Source organism: Anabas testudineus, chromosome 2 (genome assembly GCF_900324465.2).
Source record: "Anabas testudineus chromosome 2, fAnaTes1.2, whole genome shotgun sequence".
Taxonomy (NCBI): domain Eukaryota; kingdom Metazoa; phylum Chordata; class Actinopteri; order Anabantiformes; family Anabantidae; genus Anabas; species Anabas testudineus.
In genome coordinates this window covers 25,141,733-25,164,797 of record NC_046611.1, presented here as the reverse complement: position 1 = coordinate 25,164,797, position 23,065 = coordinate 25,141,733, and the positions used below count along the sequence as shown (strand labels likewise).

General features: G+C 40.2%; 1 protein-coding gene across 1 annotated transcript; it reads right to left on the bottom strand.

The window, feature by feature from the left end:
• Window positions 1-18,496: 18,496 nt before the first annotated feature.
• On the bottom strand, window positions 18,497-23,011 carry gdap1 (ganglioside induced differentiation associated protein 1). The gene is made up of 6 exons (XM_026363487.1): window positions 22,711-23,011; window positions 21,844-22,036; window positions 21,266-21,439; window positions 20,916-21,010; window positions 19,868-19,982; window positions 18,497-19,718 (listed from the first exon to the last, which is right to left on the bottom strand). Exons 1-6 carry the CDS (start codon window positions 22,855-22,857, stop codon window positions 19,366-19,368), a joined length of 1,077 nt encoding a protein of 358 aa, XP_026219272.1. The 5' UTR covers window positions 22,858-23,011; the 3' UTR covers window positions 18,497-19,365.
• Window positions 23,012-23,065: the final 54 nt, after the last annotated feature.

The following is a 23,065-nucleotide window of genomic DNA, read 5'->3' as shown; positions in this document are numbered from 1 at the left end:
ACTGTACTGTTGCAATTTTGCAGTTAAAATCGCTTATAACATCATATGATACTTAAAAAAAGTCTAGTTGCTCTTTATATGGATCGTAATAACGCCATTTTAACCCTAACCCCAACCCTAACTCTTACCCTGGATAGAAAATACTGGAGGTGGTTCATCCTGCCAACCTTCTGCTGTCAACAGTGGTCTCTAATAGCGTCTCCTCCTCAAGCTGGAGGACTCTGTGCTGCTCCTCTCTTTTTCTAGGTGTGTCTTCCTCCTTTTTTTCAAGTTTTCTTGAAATATGAAAGCATCTGGCTCTGGGCCTCCTGCTCCAAAGCCCCACAGCACATCCTTCAAGCTTGCTGGTGCACTCATCCTTATCCTACCTGACTGACACCTTGGACTTGGTGAGACGTGACCAATTCTGGACTTTGAAGTTTGGTTTTTCACTACATTAATGCCTTACCTATTTGTTCTTCAGATTAGACCTTCATGTTTATGCTAAATCAGGTCCAAGTCATTTTATTTGACTGGTAGGATCTGGTCTGTTTTTTGCAATATCCTTAGGAACTTGTATTTTTTTCCTGACGTCTGGGGTGGGAACTGGGTAACAAATGGGTTGGGAACTGCAACGGTTCTAATCTTTTAGAGGCCACTGAGACGCAGTGTGCCATATTGGCCTACAAGTAAAATTGAAGCATAGATATGAATGAATGTCTTTTAATGTGTTTCTTGTCCTCCCAAGAAGTATGACAGCATCTGTTGCTTTAGCAAATGAAACTTATTTATCTTCATTTTTTGTTACCAGCAGCCATGTTTTTATTTGAGCACATTGTCCACAAATGACTGCGATTCCCATCAGCATGCATTACACCCCTTCCTCTAAATGAATTGTCATCATTGGATGAACCATGGTTCAGCAGAACAGCTTCCGACATATTTCTCAGCACTGTCGTAATGATAAACCTTTCACTGACCTCTGACCCACAGAGCTCAGTCCTCAGACACACAGTAGCAGAGTGATTCCAGATGGAGGGAGTCTGTGGTTAGAAATATGTCACTGTTTCAGCGTCATCAACACAATTTCTGGTTTGCCTCACATTACAAGATTGCCCAGTTCCAGTCAAACCAGTTACTGTAGGAAAGATGACTACAGAATTTGTTTTTCTTTTCTTTTCACTTGACTAGACTTGTAGACATCAATTTCTCTACCTAAAATAGTACTGGGTGTTGTATGTGAAAGAGCTGATATTACTTTTCCTTTCTTAAAGTTTTATAGTTTCTGTGAAAGTCATTCCAATTAAAGTGCAATGCAGTATGTGTTTAAGGACGGGTAGAGAGTCCGCAGATATCAAATGACTTCTCACCCAGTTACATTTCCCCTGCGCCAATAACACAGTCTGTGAACTTTCCTTAAAATCCACTCCAACAACTGTGGATACACTAATGGTATAAACAAGCCCATCAATAAGAAAAACAGGTGCTCTCTCCAACGTGCTCCATTCACATGTCAGAGTACACTTCAGCTGCCATCATTCTTGACAGTAGGAGGTGGTACCAGCCGTTGGGACAAAGAGACATTCCCTTTTTTTCACCATTGAAAAACAAATAACAGACACAATAGTGCTCTTTTATTCGCTCATAGTCACGGGTTAGGCTGGAGAAATGGCTGGGAAAGGGTGATCTCTCTTGAACACAGATTTAAGAGGTGTCACCTGGTGCAAAGATGCATATGCTCAAGAAATTATGTAATATTATCTAGTATTCTTAAAATTCTACAACGAGATCAATTGGCAGAATTTTATTTTCTTTTTTAAATAGACTTTCTTAATGCATAAGACTGAGCCACTAACATTCCCATGAATCAGACACCAGCTGGCTAACTTTTCTCTTGTGGGTGGGCTGAACCATAGATTAGGTATGTATTTCAAGTAGGATGAAAGTTGAAACATAATCCAGCCAGAGATTTTGTATATACTGTACAGTACCTCTTCAAAATGTATTTGCTGATGCTGTTTAGCTGTTTATCTTATCTTGTGAACATCTTGTGACATTGATTGATAAGTCTTTTGGACAGGACAGACTAGTAGTTTCCCCATTTCCTACATGAATGCAGGCTTTAGATTTGCTGCATTTCCCTACTTCATTGAATCATAGAGATATTGACATCTGCATGATTTTCAATGACACTGCTGTTCCAGGGACTACATATTCTCTGATTTACTTTGCTGGCAATGCCATAAAGCAAAGTATCCGTAGTTTTGGTTTGCTTTATTTTTATTAATCACATTGAGTTTTATATTCTGAAGTGAGGCTCATTTGCTTAGGCAAGAATTTACAGTATGTACAGCGTACAGTACAATAGAAGTTGAATTGATCATCACATTTAACCACCTGCTAGGAACTAAGCATATCTCCTAATACGTCAAATTCCTTTAGGTTGGCAAAACATGCTTAAAGCATGATTTTAAAGAACATTTTTAAAGATCTGTGAATTAAAGCTTCATTGTACACTGATTATGCTATTTTCTAATTTTGTAGTGGCTATGTTGGTAGAGTGGTCCTCCTCCTCCATTGGCGGTTAAAGGGCCCATGCTCCTGGTCATATGTCAAAGTGTCCCTGGACGAGACACTGAAGCTGTCCAAAAAACCCACAGTCATTAAGGGTTGCACAAGCCAGTGCACTCAGAGTGCCAGTCCCAAGCCCTGTGCAAAATTGGGGAGGGTTGCATCAGGAAGGGCATCAGGCATAAAAACCTATGCCAAACCCATGATGCACTGTGGCAACCCAGACCCCAGGATCAGCCAAAAAAAAAAAAAAAAGGATTCAATTTTCTACTTTTGCAACCTTAAAAATGCCAATTCAGCCAGAGTTACTGGAGATGAACTACTGTTAAAACATTTCTGTGTGCTTAGTTCATGAAGCGTGAGAGAGTAGGGGAAATGTGAGGACTACAGTGTGTAACAGCAGCTACTTTTTTCCATCTACATAAGTCACCAAAACTTTGCACTGTGTGGAAACTGTAAGTCTAAGAGCCTAAAGTTGTGCTGCTCTGCGAGGTTTATCCTGTTTTCTAATTTTGGGTTGGCAGTGGCAGAGTGGTGTTTAGAGCAGAATGTTTAGATGTTAGCATGTTCATACGATCATGATGATGTTACACTCAGGCATGACATCTGCTACATCTAATTTAATTTAGCTAGTTAGTGCAAAACAAAACAACTGGCTCTGATAAGAATGTCGAATTTTACATTCGATCATAAACCAACAAGCTTTACAACAACTAAGCCCAAAGTTGCAAATAAAATTCTTTAAATCAATTCAAATCACAAGTGAATATTTTATAGGATAAGATAAACTTTATTAATCCCAGAAGGGACATTCAGGTAGTCTTGTAGATAGAAAGATCGTGATAGTAGTTAGTAATCATCTACTGTCCATGGCCGGGATGAAGGATCTCCTGTATCTTTCAGTCCTGCAATACAGTGAGGTGAGTTGTTCACTGCAGCTATTTCTCTGGTCCATCAGGATGTTGTGTAGGGGATGGTCAGTGTACTCTAGAAAGGTCTCTGTCTTTTTCTGTGTGTTTTTCCACCACAGTCTTCACTTCAGCCAGTGAAGTTGTTAATTTTCCTCCACACTTCTCTGATGTTGTGCTCTTGTAAGTCTCTCTCTTTATTTTATTTTTGTAGTCCTCCTTAGCCGGCCTCAGTTTGCTCTTCAGTTCATGTTGGACACATTTGGGCCTTTCTTTGTCTCTATCTTTAAATGCCTCCTTTTCTGGTTAAGTATAGCCTTTATTCTCACTAGTGATCCAGGGTTTGTTATTTGGAAAACACAGACTTTGTAGGTTTAACAGTGTCTCTACAGAAGTTGATGTATTCTGTGAAACAGTCAGCCTGTCTGTCAATGTCCATGCTCTTCACCTTTCAGGAAGAGAAGAGCAGCCTAAGGTGTCCATTTCCTGACATGATGATGGTTGTAGGTTGCTTCAGTACACAGGGTTTATAACAGATCTGCAGTAAGATCAGGCAGTGATCTGACCTGCCGAGTGGCGATAAGGCAGTAAAGGTGTAGGCCTCCTTGACACTTGCACAAAGTAGATCCAGTGTTTTACCTTCTCTGGTAGGACAGGGGACAAAGTCAGAAAATCCAGTGAGCATCGAGGTGAGAGTCACTTGGTTAAAGGGCCTCAGAATGTGGAGTTTGTATCCTCATACACAATCTCATAGATGCTCCATCTCCATCTCCAAACCTTTAGTTTAGCACCATCCACAGAGACACCTCTTCACCTCAGCTGGGATGGGCTGATATACTCCAGGTTTGCTGTGTTGTAAATAAAGGAGGTCATCTCACAGCAATATCTACAGGTGATTGAGCATAAACATATTACACTAGTAAATAAAATGTCAAACAGATGACATATGGCTTACAGTGTACCTCTGTATCTGTAAATCTGTAATGATGCTCTGTAATTTTATATCAGTGTAAATGCATTTTCCATGTTGTTCATTTGCTACCAGCAAATATATATTTTGGAACACTTACTGTTCCTAGTTAGTTGATCCTACAAATACGGTGTAAAATCTGGAAAGTGCAGACACCACAGAATGCAAACACAGGCCAACTGTACATAAATGTCTCAATTTAGCATTCAACTGCATCCAAGTGGCATCTAAGTGGGAATGCACAGGCTGCTGCACTCTGTTTTAACTGGAAGACTTTATGCTCTGGATTTGTCTCAAATCCCCTCCAGCTGGACACAGAGGCAGCCTTTACACCGAGCTCTGCTGGGTGTGAAACGGATTATTTAATAAAGATTTATTTACTGTACATCTACTAAGAAATAACGCTGTATGGAAAAGAGTCAGATTATGTGTAACAAAGTGTTGGGATTTGGTGTAAAGAACACTAAATTGGGGATTTCCAGCCTTCTGAAATTTGTGAGTTTTATTGTGTTGGTGTTGGCCATTCTGGGATTTTCAGTACTTTTTTCAGAGTGTGAGATTTTCGTCATATGGAGTGAAGAAAAATTAGACGTCTAGCCAACAAAAGTAAAGTCAGTTATCCTCCCAGCAGAAGAGAAACCTGGCCATCACTCGCATTTATTGAACTGCCATGGAAAAGAAAAGAGTGAAATGGTGAGCTTGTTTCTACCCAGGAACGCCTCGACTGCTACTCTCACATCCCTGCCCTGAGATGAAAAAAACGGTTTTCCTGTTTGATTTTTTTTTACTCTTGAACTGGGAGTGCAGAGAAACATTGACATTTATCAAAACAGACTTATAGGTTTTCTTACAAAGATGAAATTATCAAGCCTTCCTATTGAGAGCTAAAGACATGACATCACATCCAGACCTGTCCTTCACTGGCTTGTGTAACTCACAGAAGTCTGTTTTTCCAGCATGTTCCTTTAGTTCATGTTCCACGCTGCAGGTAATCTAATTATGTCTGGATAATTTGATTTTAAATGATGGTGTTGTACATATCCAATAAATTCAACTTTTGCTTCACAACCCCTAAAAACTCCCACGAGTTAGCACACGAACGAAATGGTTTTTATTGGCTGACAAAAATTAAAAAAGTTTCCTATTAACAACTTATGTCGCATCTAGTATGTTTAATCTGTATAAAAACCAAGGTGCAAAACGTACAAGATGAGGTTTAATAGGTGTGTAGTGTCTTTCTGAAGTTGTCACTGGTTATCTGGCCAAGTGATAACTTCAAACCACACCTTTGTGTTTTGCACTCCAGTGTTTGGATGCATTAAACAAACAAGTTTATATTGTGTTAATTGGTGAGTATAGTGAAGTGGGAATATTTCTGCAGTTGTTATATATGCCTCCAGATGGCGCTGAGCTTTTGGGTGTACTCCTAAGGACGTTTTAGGGCCCCCAAACCAGGAAGCCATGCTGGTCATTGCAGCATTGTGCACAGATGTAGAGATTTGACTAGTTCAAACAGTAAATGTATGCAAAATTGGTTTTAGGATGCCTCCTAAAATTGTTCTTTTTTCTAATATTAAAACCACAGCAAACGTTACTTTTGTCTCTGGCATTATAAGCGCATAGTCATCAATTAGGAAACCTCACTTTTTGGAAATTTAAGTTTATTACCCGACAACCCTGAAACCAAAATCCTTGAGTTGTCGGTTCATGTCTCCTAGGCATGTGCAGTGTCAGTGAGGTGACCCATGTCATTAAAAACAGGCTAAGGAAACAAATTCTCGGAACTCAGCCACATGTGAAGGAAAAGCTGTGGGTGGTAATGACGTAAAACGCACTCAAAGAACATACTATTAAGACCCCCCAAAACAACAGTCCATTTTGTCTGCTTTCCCTCTCATCACATGGTTTCACTGGTCAACAACACAAACACTGCACATACACTAATCCTTACACTCATTTAGTTCGTTTTTTTGTTTTGTTTTTGTTATTTTTCCAACATTTTCGAGAACTGATACAGAGCAGTTCTTAACTACAACGACTGTTTCACAGTGTCTAGTTAGAGGGGCTTTCTTTTTTTAACCCAAATCTCCATGATTCCCCATGGATGTAACTGACGTAATCTGCCACTGTTAAGAGCCATTAGAGGGATGACGCGGCCTGGCACAGTGATTAGTGTAGTAAAATCAGCACACACACACACACACACACACACACACACACACACACACACACACACACACACACACACACACACACACACATACAGATTCTTAAACAGCCTTGTGGGGATTGTTAACAGAACTCCCTCTAGTAGTATGAGTGTGAAAAAGTGATATCCAGTCAGGTGGATTTGTATAAGTGTGTATGCAAATACCGGATTTCTATGTCTTTATATAGAATAATGCAGTTGTAAGTACTTACATGTACTGAGTTAGCGGATGAATCACTAGGTGGTATTTGTCTGGTTCTTTCCATTTTCTTGTGTTCAACATTATTCAGATTTGCCTATAGATTTCTATTAGAAATTAAAAGCTATTAAGAGTGTAACTAACTCTCAGATCACACTTCTATACTTAGTGTTTACACCAGCGTCATTTTAATAGACACTGATATTTATGATTATTTCTGATTCATACACACGCCTTTGTGTATTTATGGATTTTCCAAGAGCAAATGTATTTTCTATTTCTCCTGCTGTGAGAGGAAATATTTGGATTCAGTCAATTATTCTACCTTTATTGCAGCATTCGAGTCATGTGTCAAGAACATTTCATTGGAGGTCATAATTGAAATTAATTCAGTAGACAGTTTATGTAGCTTGACCCCAGCGACCCTTTTAATGGCAGTACGAGCACCTTCTTGAGAAACACTGAAACTCAGGAAGCAGGATGTTTCTGAGGATATGGTTATATTTGTACATCAATAATCCACTCACTGAGCCAGCATGCTCGGCTGGGATGGAAATAAAATTATCCAGCACAATACATCATCCAACATAAAATCAAAGCAATGGCTACCCAAACTTTAGGCCAAATACAAATTTAATTCCCTGATATACAATCCCTCCCTTACCTCATTTTACCCTTTGGATGCTCAGCTTTCCTTTCCTTTCTAAGATGCAGATTCCCCCACCCACACCCCCACCATGTAGGTGGCCCACTGCTACAGTGCTAGTTAGCCTGGCTGCTGTCTAGGTGAGCTGCAAGACACAAGACCTGTGGTGGCTGGCTGGGGTACAGCGGTCACAGCCTCTGTCGGGCTGAGTCTAGTCTGAATTGACATTGGGATAGACAGAACAGGGCAGGGCCGGCACAGGCAGTGGTCAAACACTGGATCTGTCTGAATGAACGCTCAAACTAAAGTGTGGGTGACAGTGGCTTCATGGTAGACAATTTGCGTGTCTTTGCCCCTCTTCTGTCTGTCTGCCTAAGTTCATTTTAGTTCACTGAAATATCAGTTTCATAAATACTCCTCCATGCATCGATGTCACTTCTGCTCAGTGCCCTTCCTCACAGTGATTCTGTTCCACAGTCGTTCTTTTCTGCCTGTCAGAACAACAATAGTGAGCCTCTCTTGGCCATTCAAACAATATACTCTATCACTATTTAATGAAAGCCTCAAATCTAAAACACACATAACTAGTGTTTTGGTCACATTTCATTCATCCGGCATGAATAGATGTAAGATCCATCCACGGCATCCACACACATATAAAAAGAAATTTGTCTGCGACCAATGATTACAGATAACATCCTTCTCTGTGCAGATCTTTAAAGGCATTTATGTGTATCTTGGGGGACCAGATAGTAAAAAACGTATTCTCTTACTCTTTGATAGCAAGAAAATACAACCCGTTTATATCTTCTCAGAACAAGTTATAATAAGTGTTTAATGGAGTGTTTATAGTCGTTCCAAATGGCCACACTGTATGTTGTAAATGAAAAGCTGACTGGAATATGGGTCCAAAGTGTTGGACTGACTGACTGACTGACTGCCATCCAAAGCATACAACAAAGATGATGGTTTGAATATTGATTCACCCGTTTAAAAAAACAGGTCTATCCCTAAGCATCGCCCACCTCCTTTAAATCACACACACACACACAATAACAGTGAGATGAGTTCAGATTCTGGTGAAGGGGAGGACGATAGCTTGTTCACTCTATGTCCATGAGTCCTACGTCTGACATTTCCTGTCACCTCTTCACCTTTTCTTTTAGCACTTTTCATTTTTTGTGTCTTTCCTATTTTCCTCTGTCGCAAAGAGCCTGTGTGTCGAGAGAGGGATGATGGATGAGAAGAATGATGACTGTTTATGTTTGGTACCATCTGACCTTATTCGTATTACTTTTGAAGAGCGGCCAACTCAGGCAGGCACATTCGTAGTTGAACACACACATCACTGCCACATTACATGTGTTTATACGCGTTCTGTTGAAAGACAATACAAATTGCTTCTCTCCCATTTAGCTGTGTTCTGGCAGAAACCAGTGCCTTACGTACATTTTCTAAATAATGTCTCAGAGCGAGTTTCAGCTTCCATCATTGTTTAGGTGCAGTTGAACAGCCCAAATGCACAGAGAATAAAACAGAGGGGCGCAATGACTTAGATGGCAGCAGTGTATGATTTTCTAAGAGGTGTGGCTCAGAGAACCGAAACACAACATTTACAGTTTGTTGCTTTGAGTGCAATTACATATCAGTGCAAATGTTTGTTAGTACAGTAATGCCATCCAGGAATGGAGCCCTCACACCAAACCTCCAAAAGCGTAAAGCCCCCGATGCAGCCTCCTAGTTCTCACCTTGAACACCATGGGGATAAAACAGAGGTAAACATAGCTAATTCTCAACACCATGTGCAGTATTTGAACTGTTAAGTCTGTTTTTGTTCTTTTTGAGACCTGGGCTATACAGTTAGATTCAACAGGAGAGACTGGAAACACTACAGCCTAATTTTGCAGGGCTGCAGTAAAATCCATTTTATATCTATGGAACATGCAAATACACATGCACATCACTGCATCACTGCCCATATTATTTAAAATCCACTTTAAAATTAAAATGATTTAAAATGCACACGCCAAGTATGTTAGAAGTACACTCCGTCTCTCTGTCCTTTGTGTCTATTTGAAGTTTGCACTCGAAATGACGTATTGTCGAGTCTCAAGGACCCAATCGCTGCTCAGGCTCAGTCCAAACACCGCACAACAACAACCTTAGCCGAACACACAGACATATGAAGAGTGGTGTGTTGTGTCCTTTTTGGCTGACCAAAAGACCAAAAGCTGCTGCATTTTGGATGAACTGGAGTCTGATTGTACGTTTTTGACAGGAAGAGCTATGTGTCTTCAGCATGATGTGAGCCGATGTTGGGAACGAGGGATGTTGTATAGATTAGATCAGCTTCTACTCAACAGGAGTCCCTTCCTTGATGATGAATTAATAAAGTCAGCTTCTGTAGTGCAAATCAGAATCAGTAGGCTTCACTTCAGATCAAACCACCATGTAGTTGGACTCCAACGTACTGTTTCTCTAGAGCTGAGCCAAGAACCACAACACCTTCTGTCACTAATACAATATGGCAATGCTATATGAGTTACTGCTGAAAACGAATTGATGCGGAGATTCACAAGAGTCATTTATCTACTGCAAACCAAGATGACCAAGAAAATAATCCAGTGAGTAGCTGAGGAGGCTGAATGGCTATAAAGTGCTGTATGACTTTGATCTAACATGGTACAGGAAGGATTTCACAGCAACATCTTAACTATTTTTAACTAAGCCATAGTTAGAACTTAATTTTCCTGCTGTAGACTCAGGATTGAGAACTCCGAGCAGAAATCTCTCCACTTGGCTGGTGTTAATGGGTTCAGGCTACTGAGAGAACGCAGGCCTCTCTAATCCTCCATGGATACAGTCATGTCAATAGAACCCGGTGCCATTTAATACGGCTCTTTGTAACAATGAAATACTGCTGAGATACACAGCCAAATGAGAAACTTTAAAAGGCCATTTTATTTTCAGTTGAGGCAGCATTTCTGGCTTTTATTTTACAAGTCAACACAATTGGAATTGGCATCAAATAAACAAACACAGAAGGGTTGTGTATAGATGTCTTTGTTTCTGGTTGAAAAGAGTTTTTTGTTTGGCCAGAGATGCATTAAGTTTAAAAGCCGAGTGTAGTGATTACAGAGCTGCTTCAGAAATGCTAAATGCAGTATAGAGTAATTGTGCTTCTGCCATTTATTCCATTTCGTCTTTTGCCTCCATTCTCAGCATGCAGAGGACATTAGGCTCAGAGAGAGGCCATTAGGATTCTGTTATTTCTATTGATTTATGTTTTATTTGTTCTTGGATAATACTTTTTTGTATGTTTTTCCTCACAGCAGTAAGTCATTTTGGGCACGTCTACAAGGAGAAAGAATAAGTCATCAAAATAGTAAAGAGAACGGCAGCTTTCATGGGGTGCACTTGTGAATTTGACTTGTATTGCAATCGTCTCCCTTTTCATTTCCATTGCAATGCTTTGAAATTCTCCTCAAAATGCTGCAGTGCACACCTCCTGTTCTCCATTTGTGATCCACACCTCTCACTGCAACTATAAAGCAGTCAGACAGATCTTACTTTTTTATGGGAGGTGTAGTGCAGCAATATTTCTCTGACCGCAAGCCAAGGCCACCAAACATAATCAATGTTAATGATATACAGTAAAATATGAGCTCTTCTGGTTGATTTTGAATGCTGTGTGGCTTGGTGGGTTGTTCATTTTGAAACAAGTGTTTCTTATTATGTCGAGTATTGTGTTTGGCAAAGAGGCTGCAAAAATCCTGCCAATGCGAAATCTGCTTTCCAGTGCCTGCTTAGAATACCATATATAGTTTCACCTGTTATCCTGCTCAATTCGCAGAGATAATCCACACAGTCAGCAAGTTTTTTTTTTGTTAAGTATGTTGTGGCAGATACCCTGTAAAACTAAAGGCTTTGTGTGCATATAGTTACTCTTCTTTAAGCTGGTTTCATTCTCCAAAGAACAGTATTCTGAAGTTCTCGGTTTGTCCCCAGTGACCTTGGTGATTTGTTTGTTTTACTGTAGTGACTGTACTGTTTCACCTTACAGTAAACTTGGGATAGACGATATCAACAGTCTACAGTTGAAGGAAAAAGTAAGTGAACTACAATATTTGCACTTTCCTGGATTTCCTGGATCCAACACAATATTTCTAGGCTGAAAAAATATGAACACTCATGGTTTTTCATGTGTTTATCCAACACACCCGTTAAACATACAGAGTGATTGTGGAAAAAGTACGTTCTGATAACTGATAAGTGGCTTGTAATGTCACTAAACGCCAACTGGCTTCAGGTGTTTGCAAATGCAGAGTAACCTGAAGAGTCATCAGCCCACAGTTTGGTACAGAGGCCGTCCAGCCAAGATCACTCTAAAGGAACAACACAGGATGCTCAGTGAGGTTAAAAAAAAAGAACCACAGAGTAATTGCTACAGATTTGAAGGATTTATTGGAGCGGGTTAACAGTGAACCACATGCAAAACATTGAACAGGCATGATATCTGTGGCAGGACACCAAAAAGGAAGTTATTGTACCCACACACAAAAAAAAAAAGCCTTGTAGCACACCTGGAGTTTGCCAAAGACCACCTTGACACTTCAGAGAGCCTTTTACACCAGACTTTTCCTGAGAAGCTCAGCTAAGAACTGAGCCAAAGCTGGTTTCAACCCGTTATCAAAACACTGTTTCATTTGCTGTTTCCACTATCACTCTATATTGTTAATGTGTGTGTTTAATAAAGACAAAAAATCATGACTGTTTTATCAACTTAGAAACATTGTGTTTGTTGATATTTGTGACTTTGGCGAAGATCAGATCACGTTTCATGAACAATTTATGCATAAAACCAGAAAATTGAAAATACTTCCCTTAGTTTTTTATTGTAACTGTACTTGACACTACATGTAAATTAGTCCAGTAATCACATTATATGATTTGCTGATATGCCAAAAGTGCTTAATATGCTTTGGACAACAACAGTAACTACAGAGGCAGGGTGTGCATTCTTTTTTGAAAATAGCATGTTGATCTGCAACAGAAACATGGAAAACATGACACACTGATGAAAGTATTTCAGACAAATCACTGTAAATGCATTGTCTCCTATTTCCTCAACTTCACCAACATCAAGGTTTGCTCAATAAAACACAACCCAACATCTCTCTCACACACACACACACACACACACAGACAGTTAGACAATTCATTTTTGAATCACAGAAAACTCCCTTGAGGACAGATTGTATTGCTGTGTTCAGTCATTGCCTTTCAAAGGTCATAGAGGATGAGCTGTTTTGTGCAGCACGAACTGTATGACTCAGCTGATTTTAATAAGTTCACTTCCTGGCTTGAGTTTTCTTTGCTGTCTTCTTCTCGAATTTTTAACTTTGCTTGTGCGCAGCTGTTAAAATGTTCCCTGCCTGTTAATCACGATCCCATTCTAATTGAAAATACAACGTATTAATAATATTAATAGCATTAACAGCATCCCAAAGAGCCATGTGAGCTTGTGTGCTTGCACACTGCAGCACGTGGCTGTTGTGACTTGTGGCTTTACCTCATCAATCTGTGATTGTGGGGAATTGCTCTGCAACAAATCATCCACACACTTTTTTACTTTGTGTTTATCTTTCACTGGACAGTCAGCAGTGCTGTAGCAGATCAGCATCACTGGACTTAAACAATTACACAACTTACAGTTGGACTATAGTGCAGATTTCATGTCTTTCCTCCATGACAGCCTCATTGTGAGTAATTAAAACCAAAACACCGTGTGGTTTTGCCAGAAATGTATCGCCAGCAGGAACTTGTCTCTACCCTCTGCCTTTCCCTTTGATATGCTTTAAAATGCTATTTCAAAATGTTCCTGGTTAATAAGTAAATGTTAATAAGTACAGTAACTGGAATGTGAGGGCCAGTAAATGGCATCAGTGCCTTTATCATCCAGGAACTGCTCAGACACTCTGGCCACATGAGGCTGGGCAGTGGGTTTGCTGAGCTTTTCTGTCAGAATAACAACCAGGGTCAATACTCAATCAATCACCAAATGTTACCAAAGTTAACCACCAAGAGTTGTTAACTAGCGTTAGCACTAACTAACTAACAGCAACTCTGGTGTTCTCTGCTCTCTGTGTTAGACTAACTGGACAACCTGTGCAACCTGATTGGCTTGCAAGTATGTGAGCCTCATGCTCACAGTAGTAACAAGGAAAAACAAAACAAAAAACACCAATGTGGAGAAGAATCATTCATTCATGATCAATTTGATCATTAGATTATTTATTTTCTGTCATTGACTTTTTTTTTTTTTTTTGTGTCGGCAGATGACGTTACACACCAACCAGCCAACAATAAAGTCACCTGGCGGCCACCTCGGACCTGCAGCCTCATGCGCAGGTCAGATCTTATAGTGAGTAGGCAGATAAAGTATTCTTAAAGCAACAGTTGGGCAAGAATCTGTTTCTTTGTTTGTACAATATATGTGTCTGTAGGTCCAGTATCTTGCAGGTGGAGTGACCTTCACTGACTGTGTTTCAGGTCAAATTGACACAGATTAACGATACGAGAATACAGCTTCGTTTTAACTTGTGATCTCTCATTTGATCACACTTAATTCTGAGTAACTTACAGTTAATCTGATCACACGTGGCTTTGTTATTCTGAAACTGTACAGTATCTCCTCAGTGAAGCAACATTTCAACTACACCACCTGTCAAATCTGTACACTTTCCATGCAGGTTCCAAAGAGCTTACAAAGTCAGAAAAATAATTCCTCCCATGACCTCAGGTCTGTGGTGACATCACTGTGGTTAATTTTCATGGCAAGCCCATCATATACAGCAAAATCATTTACACAATAAAAAGCTGGTGGTGTGTTTGACTTAGCCACATCTGGACAACTGAACAGAGATTTATAAAGCAGCGAGTCCACTCCAAACGGCGTTGGGTATCATCTCTCCTGTGCAGCAGTGTTTATGTAGGCCAAGCTTAAATATTTGAGGAGCACATGTGGGGATGAATGGTGGCACTGGATTTCATCATAAAGCTGTGAAGAGTGAGCCAGCGGGGGGTCATTTTAACACTAGTGTCAACATCATGAGAGCCCACCTCTGTCGACTCAGCAAACACTATATCGCACGTGCTCTGAAAAGTGACGCTGCTTTCTAGAAAGGTCCGGTGGTTTTCTCAGAACACGTTTTGATGGTGCCAACAGGCTTTGGACACCCCCTGGTTGATTCTGAGTGGAGTGTCCAAAGTAACCATAAAGGGGAAAAATAACAGAGGGAGCTACGAGAGTGTAGGGCTGGGGTCTGCTCATTAGACAATAGTGACAGATGTGCTGGAAAGAGCAAAACAGCTGCTGCTCCATCCACTGAGAGACTCCATCTTGCTATGTCATTTCTATGTCTACAGTGTCATTATGTAATGGTTTTTTTTGTTGTTGTTGTTGTTCCTCTGGTTTGTATTATACACTGTTGTGCTCTTAGGGTCATTTTAACTGGCCGACCACTTCTTGGTAGAGTAGCCACAGTCCCAAAGTGTCTCCATTTGTTGATTGTTTAGCTGTATACTAGTGAGTTTCTAAAGTCTTTGACATCTATTTGTAACCCTTCCCAGCTTCATCAACAATTCTTTATCGTAGATCCTCTGAAAGCTCCTTTTGTCGAGGCATGGCTCACATAAGCGAATTGTTCTTGTGCTGAGCAAAGTCAAAAATGAAATTGTGTTTTGTCAGTCATAGTAGCTCTAGTGCACACCTCCAAACTAATTATCTTAACTAAACTACAGGTATGCTAACACCTGACTCCAGGTAGCTTGTTTTTTAGGTTTTTATTCCAAGGGTTCACATACTTTTTCCACTAGCAAAGGGTTCACATAGTATACCTATAGTATCCCATCTTTCCTCAAATCTGTTACCACTCAGATCACTGTATTTAATTACAATGAGTACTGTGGAAGTTTCCATGCTCCCCCTCATTCAGTTGCCAGGGCAAGAGCCACATCAGGCGGGCCTAGATGCTGGCTACTGCTGCGTGGGTTTCTGTTTACCCAGCCTGGCTGTCTGTGGACATCCAGCACAGCTCACACATCATCACCCCACTGTCCACCTGCCTCGCTCACTACAGAGAGTTTCAGTGCATCAACAAAAGCCTGTTCTGACTATATCTAAATGATGTTCTAATAAAACCCTCTCTGTTTCACATGCACAGCAGAAGGTTGTCTCTTCTTGCAGCACTGCCTTTTATTCAGATAATTTCAAATCAGTCTCTTTTATATCTTCTTTGGCCTTTGTCAGTAACCATCCATCACTTCCAGCCAACCATAAGCCATCGTCTTTCTCTGCGCTTTCTGCTTTTCTGTGGGTATGCATGTCTGCTGGGGGTTTCTATGCAACTCTCCCTTTATTAAAACAGACATCTGAACTACCCCACCCACACCCTCTGACGTATCCATCTCCCTAGTGGGAAAAGGAAAAGAGAAGAACTGTGTTCATAAAGGAAAGTTAAAGGGAAAGAGAAAGAAATAAATCACTGATGGCTGCAGACGCAACTGATTTTGTTTATTTGAATGGCAGCAACGGCGCACCGCTCTGCGTTAGTGGTCTGACCTGTTGCCAGTCACAATCTCTAGAATACACCAAAGGGGGTTTAAAGACGCTCTAAATAGGAAAACAAATAATCTCCCAGTTAGACTACAAATTATAGTCCAACAGCAGCTTTGGTACTGCGGTGACTCAGTGCTGATGCCACATCATCTAGGATGTCAACCACTGCATGACCACTCTTCATCCAGTCACATTGTAGAACCTTTTACACTGGGTAGATATAGCTGTCAAAGCTTTATGCAGGAACAAACAGGAAACATTGGAAGGTACAGCAGTGTGTGTGCACCTGAGAAGAACTGCCGAACTCTTCCCCACCTCACAAACCAAGCCGAGCTACATCTATTTTATCCCCCAGTCTTAAAGTGGCCATTAAACCATTACAAATATCAGCATGCTTCAGAGAAGTGGCTTGTTCGAAATAAGTTATTTGATTACTTATTAGTTTCAAGTGCTACACCAATGAGAAGAGACCATTTGTGTGCACAGATATCCTGAGGTGTATGAGTTTTGCCCCTCTCTGTTATGGCAGCATTTTAATCCCACTTTCCGACCTGATTGTCTGGTTGTTTCGTACCTCTAGAGGTGTTCAGACAAACATCTACAGCACTCCACTGTGTCCTGTAGTAACAAATACAAGTTGTGACAACAACCTGATCCCATTCACTGTTAATGACAAAATATACTATTTGCTAACACTTGAAAGACTCCAAACATGAGTATTTTTCCATAGTTTCCATCACATCACCTACAATAAATTCAAACCTATCACATTTAAAAATCACTTTATGAATCTGGCTCTACAAACACTTGGCAGATGTATTTTCCAAGTCCCTAACTGATCTTAATCCTGCAGATTGCAATTTTGAGATGTCAAAATTTAAACATTTATAAACCTTGTTTTGGCAGGTGAATTAATATGATTGATAGTTCAAGTTCAGTGAGGAAATTTAAATGTTTCTTGAATATAGTCTCATAGTAATGGATTTGGTTGACTTGGTAAGGCATGTCATCCAGATATGAATAAATAACATTTATTATAAACATTGGAAACATGTTACTTTAAATGTCTTTGCCAATTGAACCAACGCGTCAACTACTCCTATAAACATTTGACCCGGTGTTTAGAGCTATTCAAATATTTTGTTGTATGTGTCTGGCAGAGGTGTTGAGGACTGTTTAATGATGCAGTAATAAGCAGACATCTTTCTCTGATGCTATATTATACTGACTCTGCAACAAAGAAAGAAATCTCCACTGTGCAGCATTCTGTGAACTTTGTCTAACTATTCTGAACCACCTGTTGCACTTTAAACAACTGAATAGCAAGATGTCAGGACCAATCATCTGAACAATACCTGACCCTGTCCAGCTCTAACAAGAGGTTTATTTTGTCAGCTGGCTGAATCTTCCTTGGCTGCAAATGTCACTCTAACATATAGCAGTCCACAGAAAAATGCATTTATTGAAGGGACTGCACAGCTTAAAAGTCATGCATATTCCAGAAAGTACAGATTTTGTAAAAATACAAGTCATTTGAAACACACACAGGCGCTTAGTGAGCTTGCCCCCTTCCCTGTGAATCATCTCATAAGCCTCACAGAGATGACTGTTGTCTGAGGAAACACTGCCGTCTAGTGGGGAAAGTGCACAGTTACTTATTTCTAATAATATTCATAAAGCAAAACTTAAGTTTTAATTATTTAACTGAAGAAATTATCCCCCCCCCCCCCTTCCCCTTTCATATTCATATATACTTCAATGTGTCTAATATAATCATTGCTCTTTAAACGGTCCAACACACAGTTGTCTTAAAATCACTTGTCAAAATGTGCGAATTTGTCTAATTTGGTTTTAAACTTTATGACTTACCCCTTAAAATGACATGTCTGTGATATAACCCTGTGGCAACAATTATGTCATTTTGGTTGCTATTTACAAGGGAATGATTTTCCAGAGTTAACACACTGGTATGAGGTTGTGGTCCCTTTGACAGCTCTGTTCACATGTGGCTTTCACACATGTGAGGCATTTCTTTGACATCTACACTGCCCAGCCTCTTGACCACTGGAAACAAAGGCAAGGCTTTGTTGAAAAGTCTAGCATGTGTCTGTTTTATGTGAGCCTAGAGCTCACGTGACGAGAAGTTTAAATCAAAGCTGACCAGATGTTAAATGTCAGTGTTGGCCTGAAGGTTGTGACTGGGCAAACAAATTGTTATAGATGCTGACTAATATTCAGACTTGTGGATATGTGATTAACTGTCTACTCCCTTCTATTTTTATACCTCTATAATACATAATAGTCTATTCATTGGTGCTGAGTTGTGATTTTTGATGCCTTTCTTAACTAGATTGAATTAATGGGAAACACTGCAGAGTTTTTGGAGCGGTTTAATCTCAGACAGATGTTGGATATTGTGTTCTAGAGAAGATGTCGATGAGATTGGAAAGGCTTTCATTCAGCTATTGTTACACAGAGAATATTTCAAATAATGATCCGTCAGTCACACATTACAGTGCAGGTGTGATAACAGGGAGTCCTGACAGAGCCTTTGTCATATGTAGACACCTTTTGTGTTAATGTGCGGTATGTTAACTGCTGGGCAAATTAAGTTGCTGAATGCTGACACACTTTGTCACAGAATGCAGACAGGATAACAATGAAATGACAAAACATATTACTGTGTTAATAATGAAGTAAGAACACATAAAGACATCTGCAGTAACCATAAGGGTGTTTTGTGTGTGAATATTTATCATAAATCAAATATGTGGTTTGTGTCAAAGGTATGCTACAGTTGCATGGCACAATGAAACTATTCATTTTTAACTCCGGCACAGTAATAGTATATTTCTCCCCAGCTGAAGGATAGTCAGATTTGTTTTATTTCTTTATCTTTTGATATTATTCATCAGCCGCTGGTAAACCAAGTGTTGTTAGGAAGCTGATTCTTAATTTAAAGAGCTGCAAAGACACACCACACACTATACTTGTTATTGAAATGTTAATAAACATGTCCAAAACACCAGCATGGTCCTTTAAGTCCTAACTTTAAAGAGTAATGCAGCAGTCATTTACTAATGTGAATTACTGTGCTACCAGAAAAAAAAAAAAACAAGCCTGTACGAATGACATATTACTGATGTCTCTCAATTGACCATAATGGTTAATTATTTTTTTTAACATTTTTGTCTTGGTGTTTCTCTTTTTCTCTTTCTTTACTTCTCCCACCCCAGTTCAGTCCCAAATCACCTCATCCTCCCTCAGCTAAGGGCCGTCAGCCTCTTCTTCATGTAAAGAAAACCAAGGTATGTCGCCCCTCCCAGAAGGCCTATCAGCAGAGTGGTACCAACAATGACCGGTGCGTTCTTCTTGGCCAGTCGAAACGCCACAGGCAGCACAGCTGAGATGAGGATGTTGTTGACGTGGCCCAGGACTCTCCTGAAAGCTGGGCGCTCCACCACACGCTCATAGTATGTTTCTAAGTTGACACGGTTGCCATTGCCCCAATAGCGACGGGAGAGGCCGAGGAACTTGAGGCGGTGCAAGGTGACGGCCAGTGAGACGTCTGCCATGCTGAAGAACTCCCCACACAACCAGGGCTGACTGCCTTCTTCTACGAGTGGAGGAGGAACAAAAATGTATGACAGTCAAAGGACACCGCAATCAAAATGTGGCTGTGTTGTGAGAGTTACAACTGGCACGTGTTAATGCAGAAGTTTATATATATAGAAAATTATAAAATGTAAACGAGTCTGTGATCACCTGGTGTTTCCTCCACCCTCCTCTGCAGCTCTGTCTCCACCTGTTCCATCACATTCTCCAGTTCATCCAGAAGCTTCTTCAGGTACTTCATGTTGTCGTGGTCGAACAGCTTGGACTGCAGAAACATTTTCACGTGTGTTAGCTCTAAGGCTGCACCCAGTGCTGAGGTTGATGCAGCTGTGTGCAAGTTCAGTCCACATTTGTTCAACTAACTGATGAAAATCATGATCAAAAAATGCATGCAAAAAAACATAAGGGGCAAAAAGTTACCATTAGACTAACAAAAAAAGCACAGCGGGTAAGGGAGGACCTTCATTTTAGCCACTTCCTGTACTAATACATTGTTAATCCCCTACATAAATCATCATGTATTAATAGGTAACTGGCAAAAGAAATGTATCATACAAATGTAGTTGAGTAAAAGTAACAGTGAAATACCCAGTACCATACAAGTAACTCACTGTACACAAAATATAGGTTATTTAGTTATTTACCAACTTGGCATAAAGAGAAATGCAGAAATATTCCTTCCTTGCTTCCAGCTCAACCCATAGTTTACAGTATGTCTGCCTCTTTACAATTAATATTTATACTGGAATCTATGTAGTACAATTTAATACATTTAAATTCTCGATTTACATGTCAAACGCTGAGATGACACACACTTATTGCTCAGCTAAGTAGCTCTAGCAAGAGTTTAACTAGGTGTCATCATGAATGCATTTAGCCATTGCCTCATTTAGTTAAGAAACTGAAACACAGTTTTCCTGTTTTTACAGAAAACAGTTATACTTTTAGATTTCGCTCCAGCTGGTCACAGCTATGTCCCCACGTAGCTATGACTTATAGCACACATAGTGCTGCTGTTGTGGGTTAGTTGTTGACTGCTTATCAGCAGTAAAGTTTAACAATGCATTTTGTTTTGTAGGACTGCATCAATGTTAGATGGCACAGAGCTAAGTTATTGTAAATCAATAAAAACACACACACACACACACACACACAACAGATTTGTATAGTCAGCACTCTGCAAACCTGAATAACTTACTTTCAAACGCCTCTGTTTTGCTACATACGCATCTTTAAGCTCCGGGTTCTGTTCAGCCAGTTTTTTCAGCTCAGACTCTGTGTTTCTGATCTGTGCTGTCACACAAAGCACAAGAGCACATTAGACCTGATGAGGCACACTGTGGTTTGTGTGGTAAGTATTATAAACTTGATTACAGTCACAACATCTGGTTTCAATGTTGTGGTCACAATAACTGGGGTCAGAATATCCAGCGCATCACAGATTGCTCTGTATGGGCCTCACAGACCGGTCTGACCCTTGTCTGTCACAACAATGAACCAGCAGGTGTTAAGCAGTTAGTGGCTCTAATGTGCATCTGAAGTTCTTACTTTGTATGCAGGTGGCAGCATATGCTGGTATGTGGGAGTCCACTGTGATTTCAGGATGGAGGATGCAGCCATGGGTGTAGGCATCCATCTGTAGTGAGTCCAGGAGCTCCCTGTAGTGCTGCACTCTGTGATAGTAGGTAGTGCCCTCTTCAGGGACCAGCCTGGGAACACCTTCTGGAGATGAACAAGTTGTGAAATCCTGCTGTATTTTATACAATATAAGCTCGTCAGAGAGAGCTGATGTAGAAAAAGGGAAACTAAATGTTTAGTGGTTGATATTAAAACACACAATTTTCATTCAAATGTATTGTTTCATGCTTACCAGTTCTCTCCCCTTAAAGATGACTAGGTGAGACCCTTAGAACAAAGCTATCGTGAATCAGTGCAAACCAACAGAAAATGGAAAATTAAACACAGTGACAATGAATTTAAAAACAGCAAATGTACAACACAAATTAATTACAACATAAAATGTTTACTTTAAACCCAAAAATACCCAAAGAGCAAAGAAAGTGGATGTGGGAAAAGAAATAGGGAGTATGAAGCCCTGCCAGTCAACAGTGTTTATTTAGTCTCACCATCAGTGAAGTTCTGCTCCAGGTAGTCTATGATCTGTGTCGGGTCACATATGACATTGTCATTGTGCACCAGGACTGGTACCTCACCAGTAGGATTCAGATGCATGAACCAGGGCTCATTGTGTTCACTGAGTGGTAAGCTCACGTCATACTCCTCGCAGTGCAAACCTTTCTCTGCTACGGCCAGACGCACCTGTAAAACAACAACTATGACTCACAACAGAAGTTCAGAGGTCCCAGCGCTTTGACCTGTACACGTGTAATTAACCTTAGCTTTTTTCATCTCTTGAAAAGTCTACGGTTTAAGAGCTATTGACCTTTACGTGATGGATATACTAACAAATCTATGTGTTTTTCAGATGCAAGATTACAATGCAAGGTACAAACAGTCTGCACACAGCTAATGGATTCTCTGTTACTAAACATAAAATAAGTAACATAGGTAACAAACCACTGCAGCATACACAAAGAACAGATCAACTAAGTTACGTTAGATTCCAACCACACGCATAATAATTACACATAAATATTAAATTAAACACATCTTGTGTGTTTCGAGTGCAAACAGTTTTAATGTGCTGGGAAAGACTAACTGGGAGAAACTACCTGTACATATACATAAGAAAGGGAACAAACTGAGTCAGTGAATTACATTAGACACACAAGATAGATCCAAAATAAATACAATAAATCTTCAGGGAACAACTGACATCCAAACAGAAACCTGATCAAACCACTGATCAGCAGCTGCCCAGTGACCTGTGATGCTGAAACCTCCTCTGTAGGTAAACAGCTATAATAAAAGGCCCTCGACCAGGAGCTGTCCACTCGACTGTGGTTCTGAACCGGTGCCACTTGAACACTCACCTTCTGAGAGTTGAAGGACTGAGTCCAGTGATAAAGCCTCAGTTTACACTCGCTTTGCTTCGCAGCTCCTCCACTTTGCTGCTGCTCGTCTTTCTCGAGCAGAGCAGCTTTCTCATCTTGGGAGTCAGACATGACTTCGGACGCCATTTTATCTGCTGTTACTGTAGGGGACAAGTGAAGGCAGCACAGCAAAATACACACACCCCCCCTACAGGCTCGGAGAATCCCTTTTAGTTTTACTATTATTATTATTATTATTATTATTATGATAAAAATATCTACCCCACAAAAACAACATTCGTTTTGGTACATCTACTATAATAGTTGCGCATAATTACTCTGGTTATTTTGATGT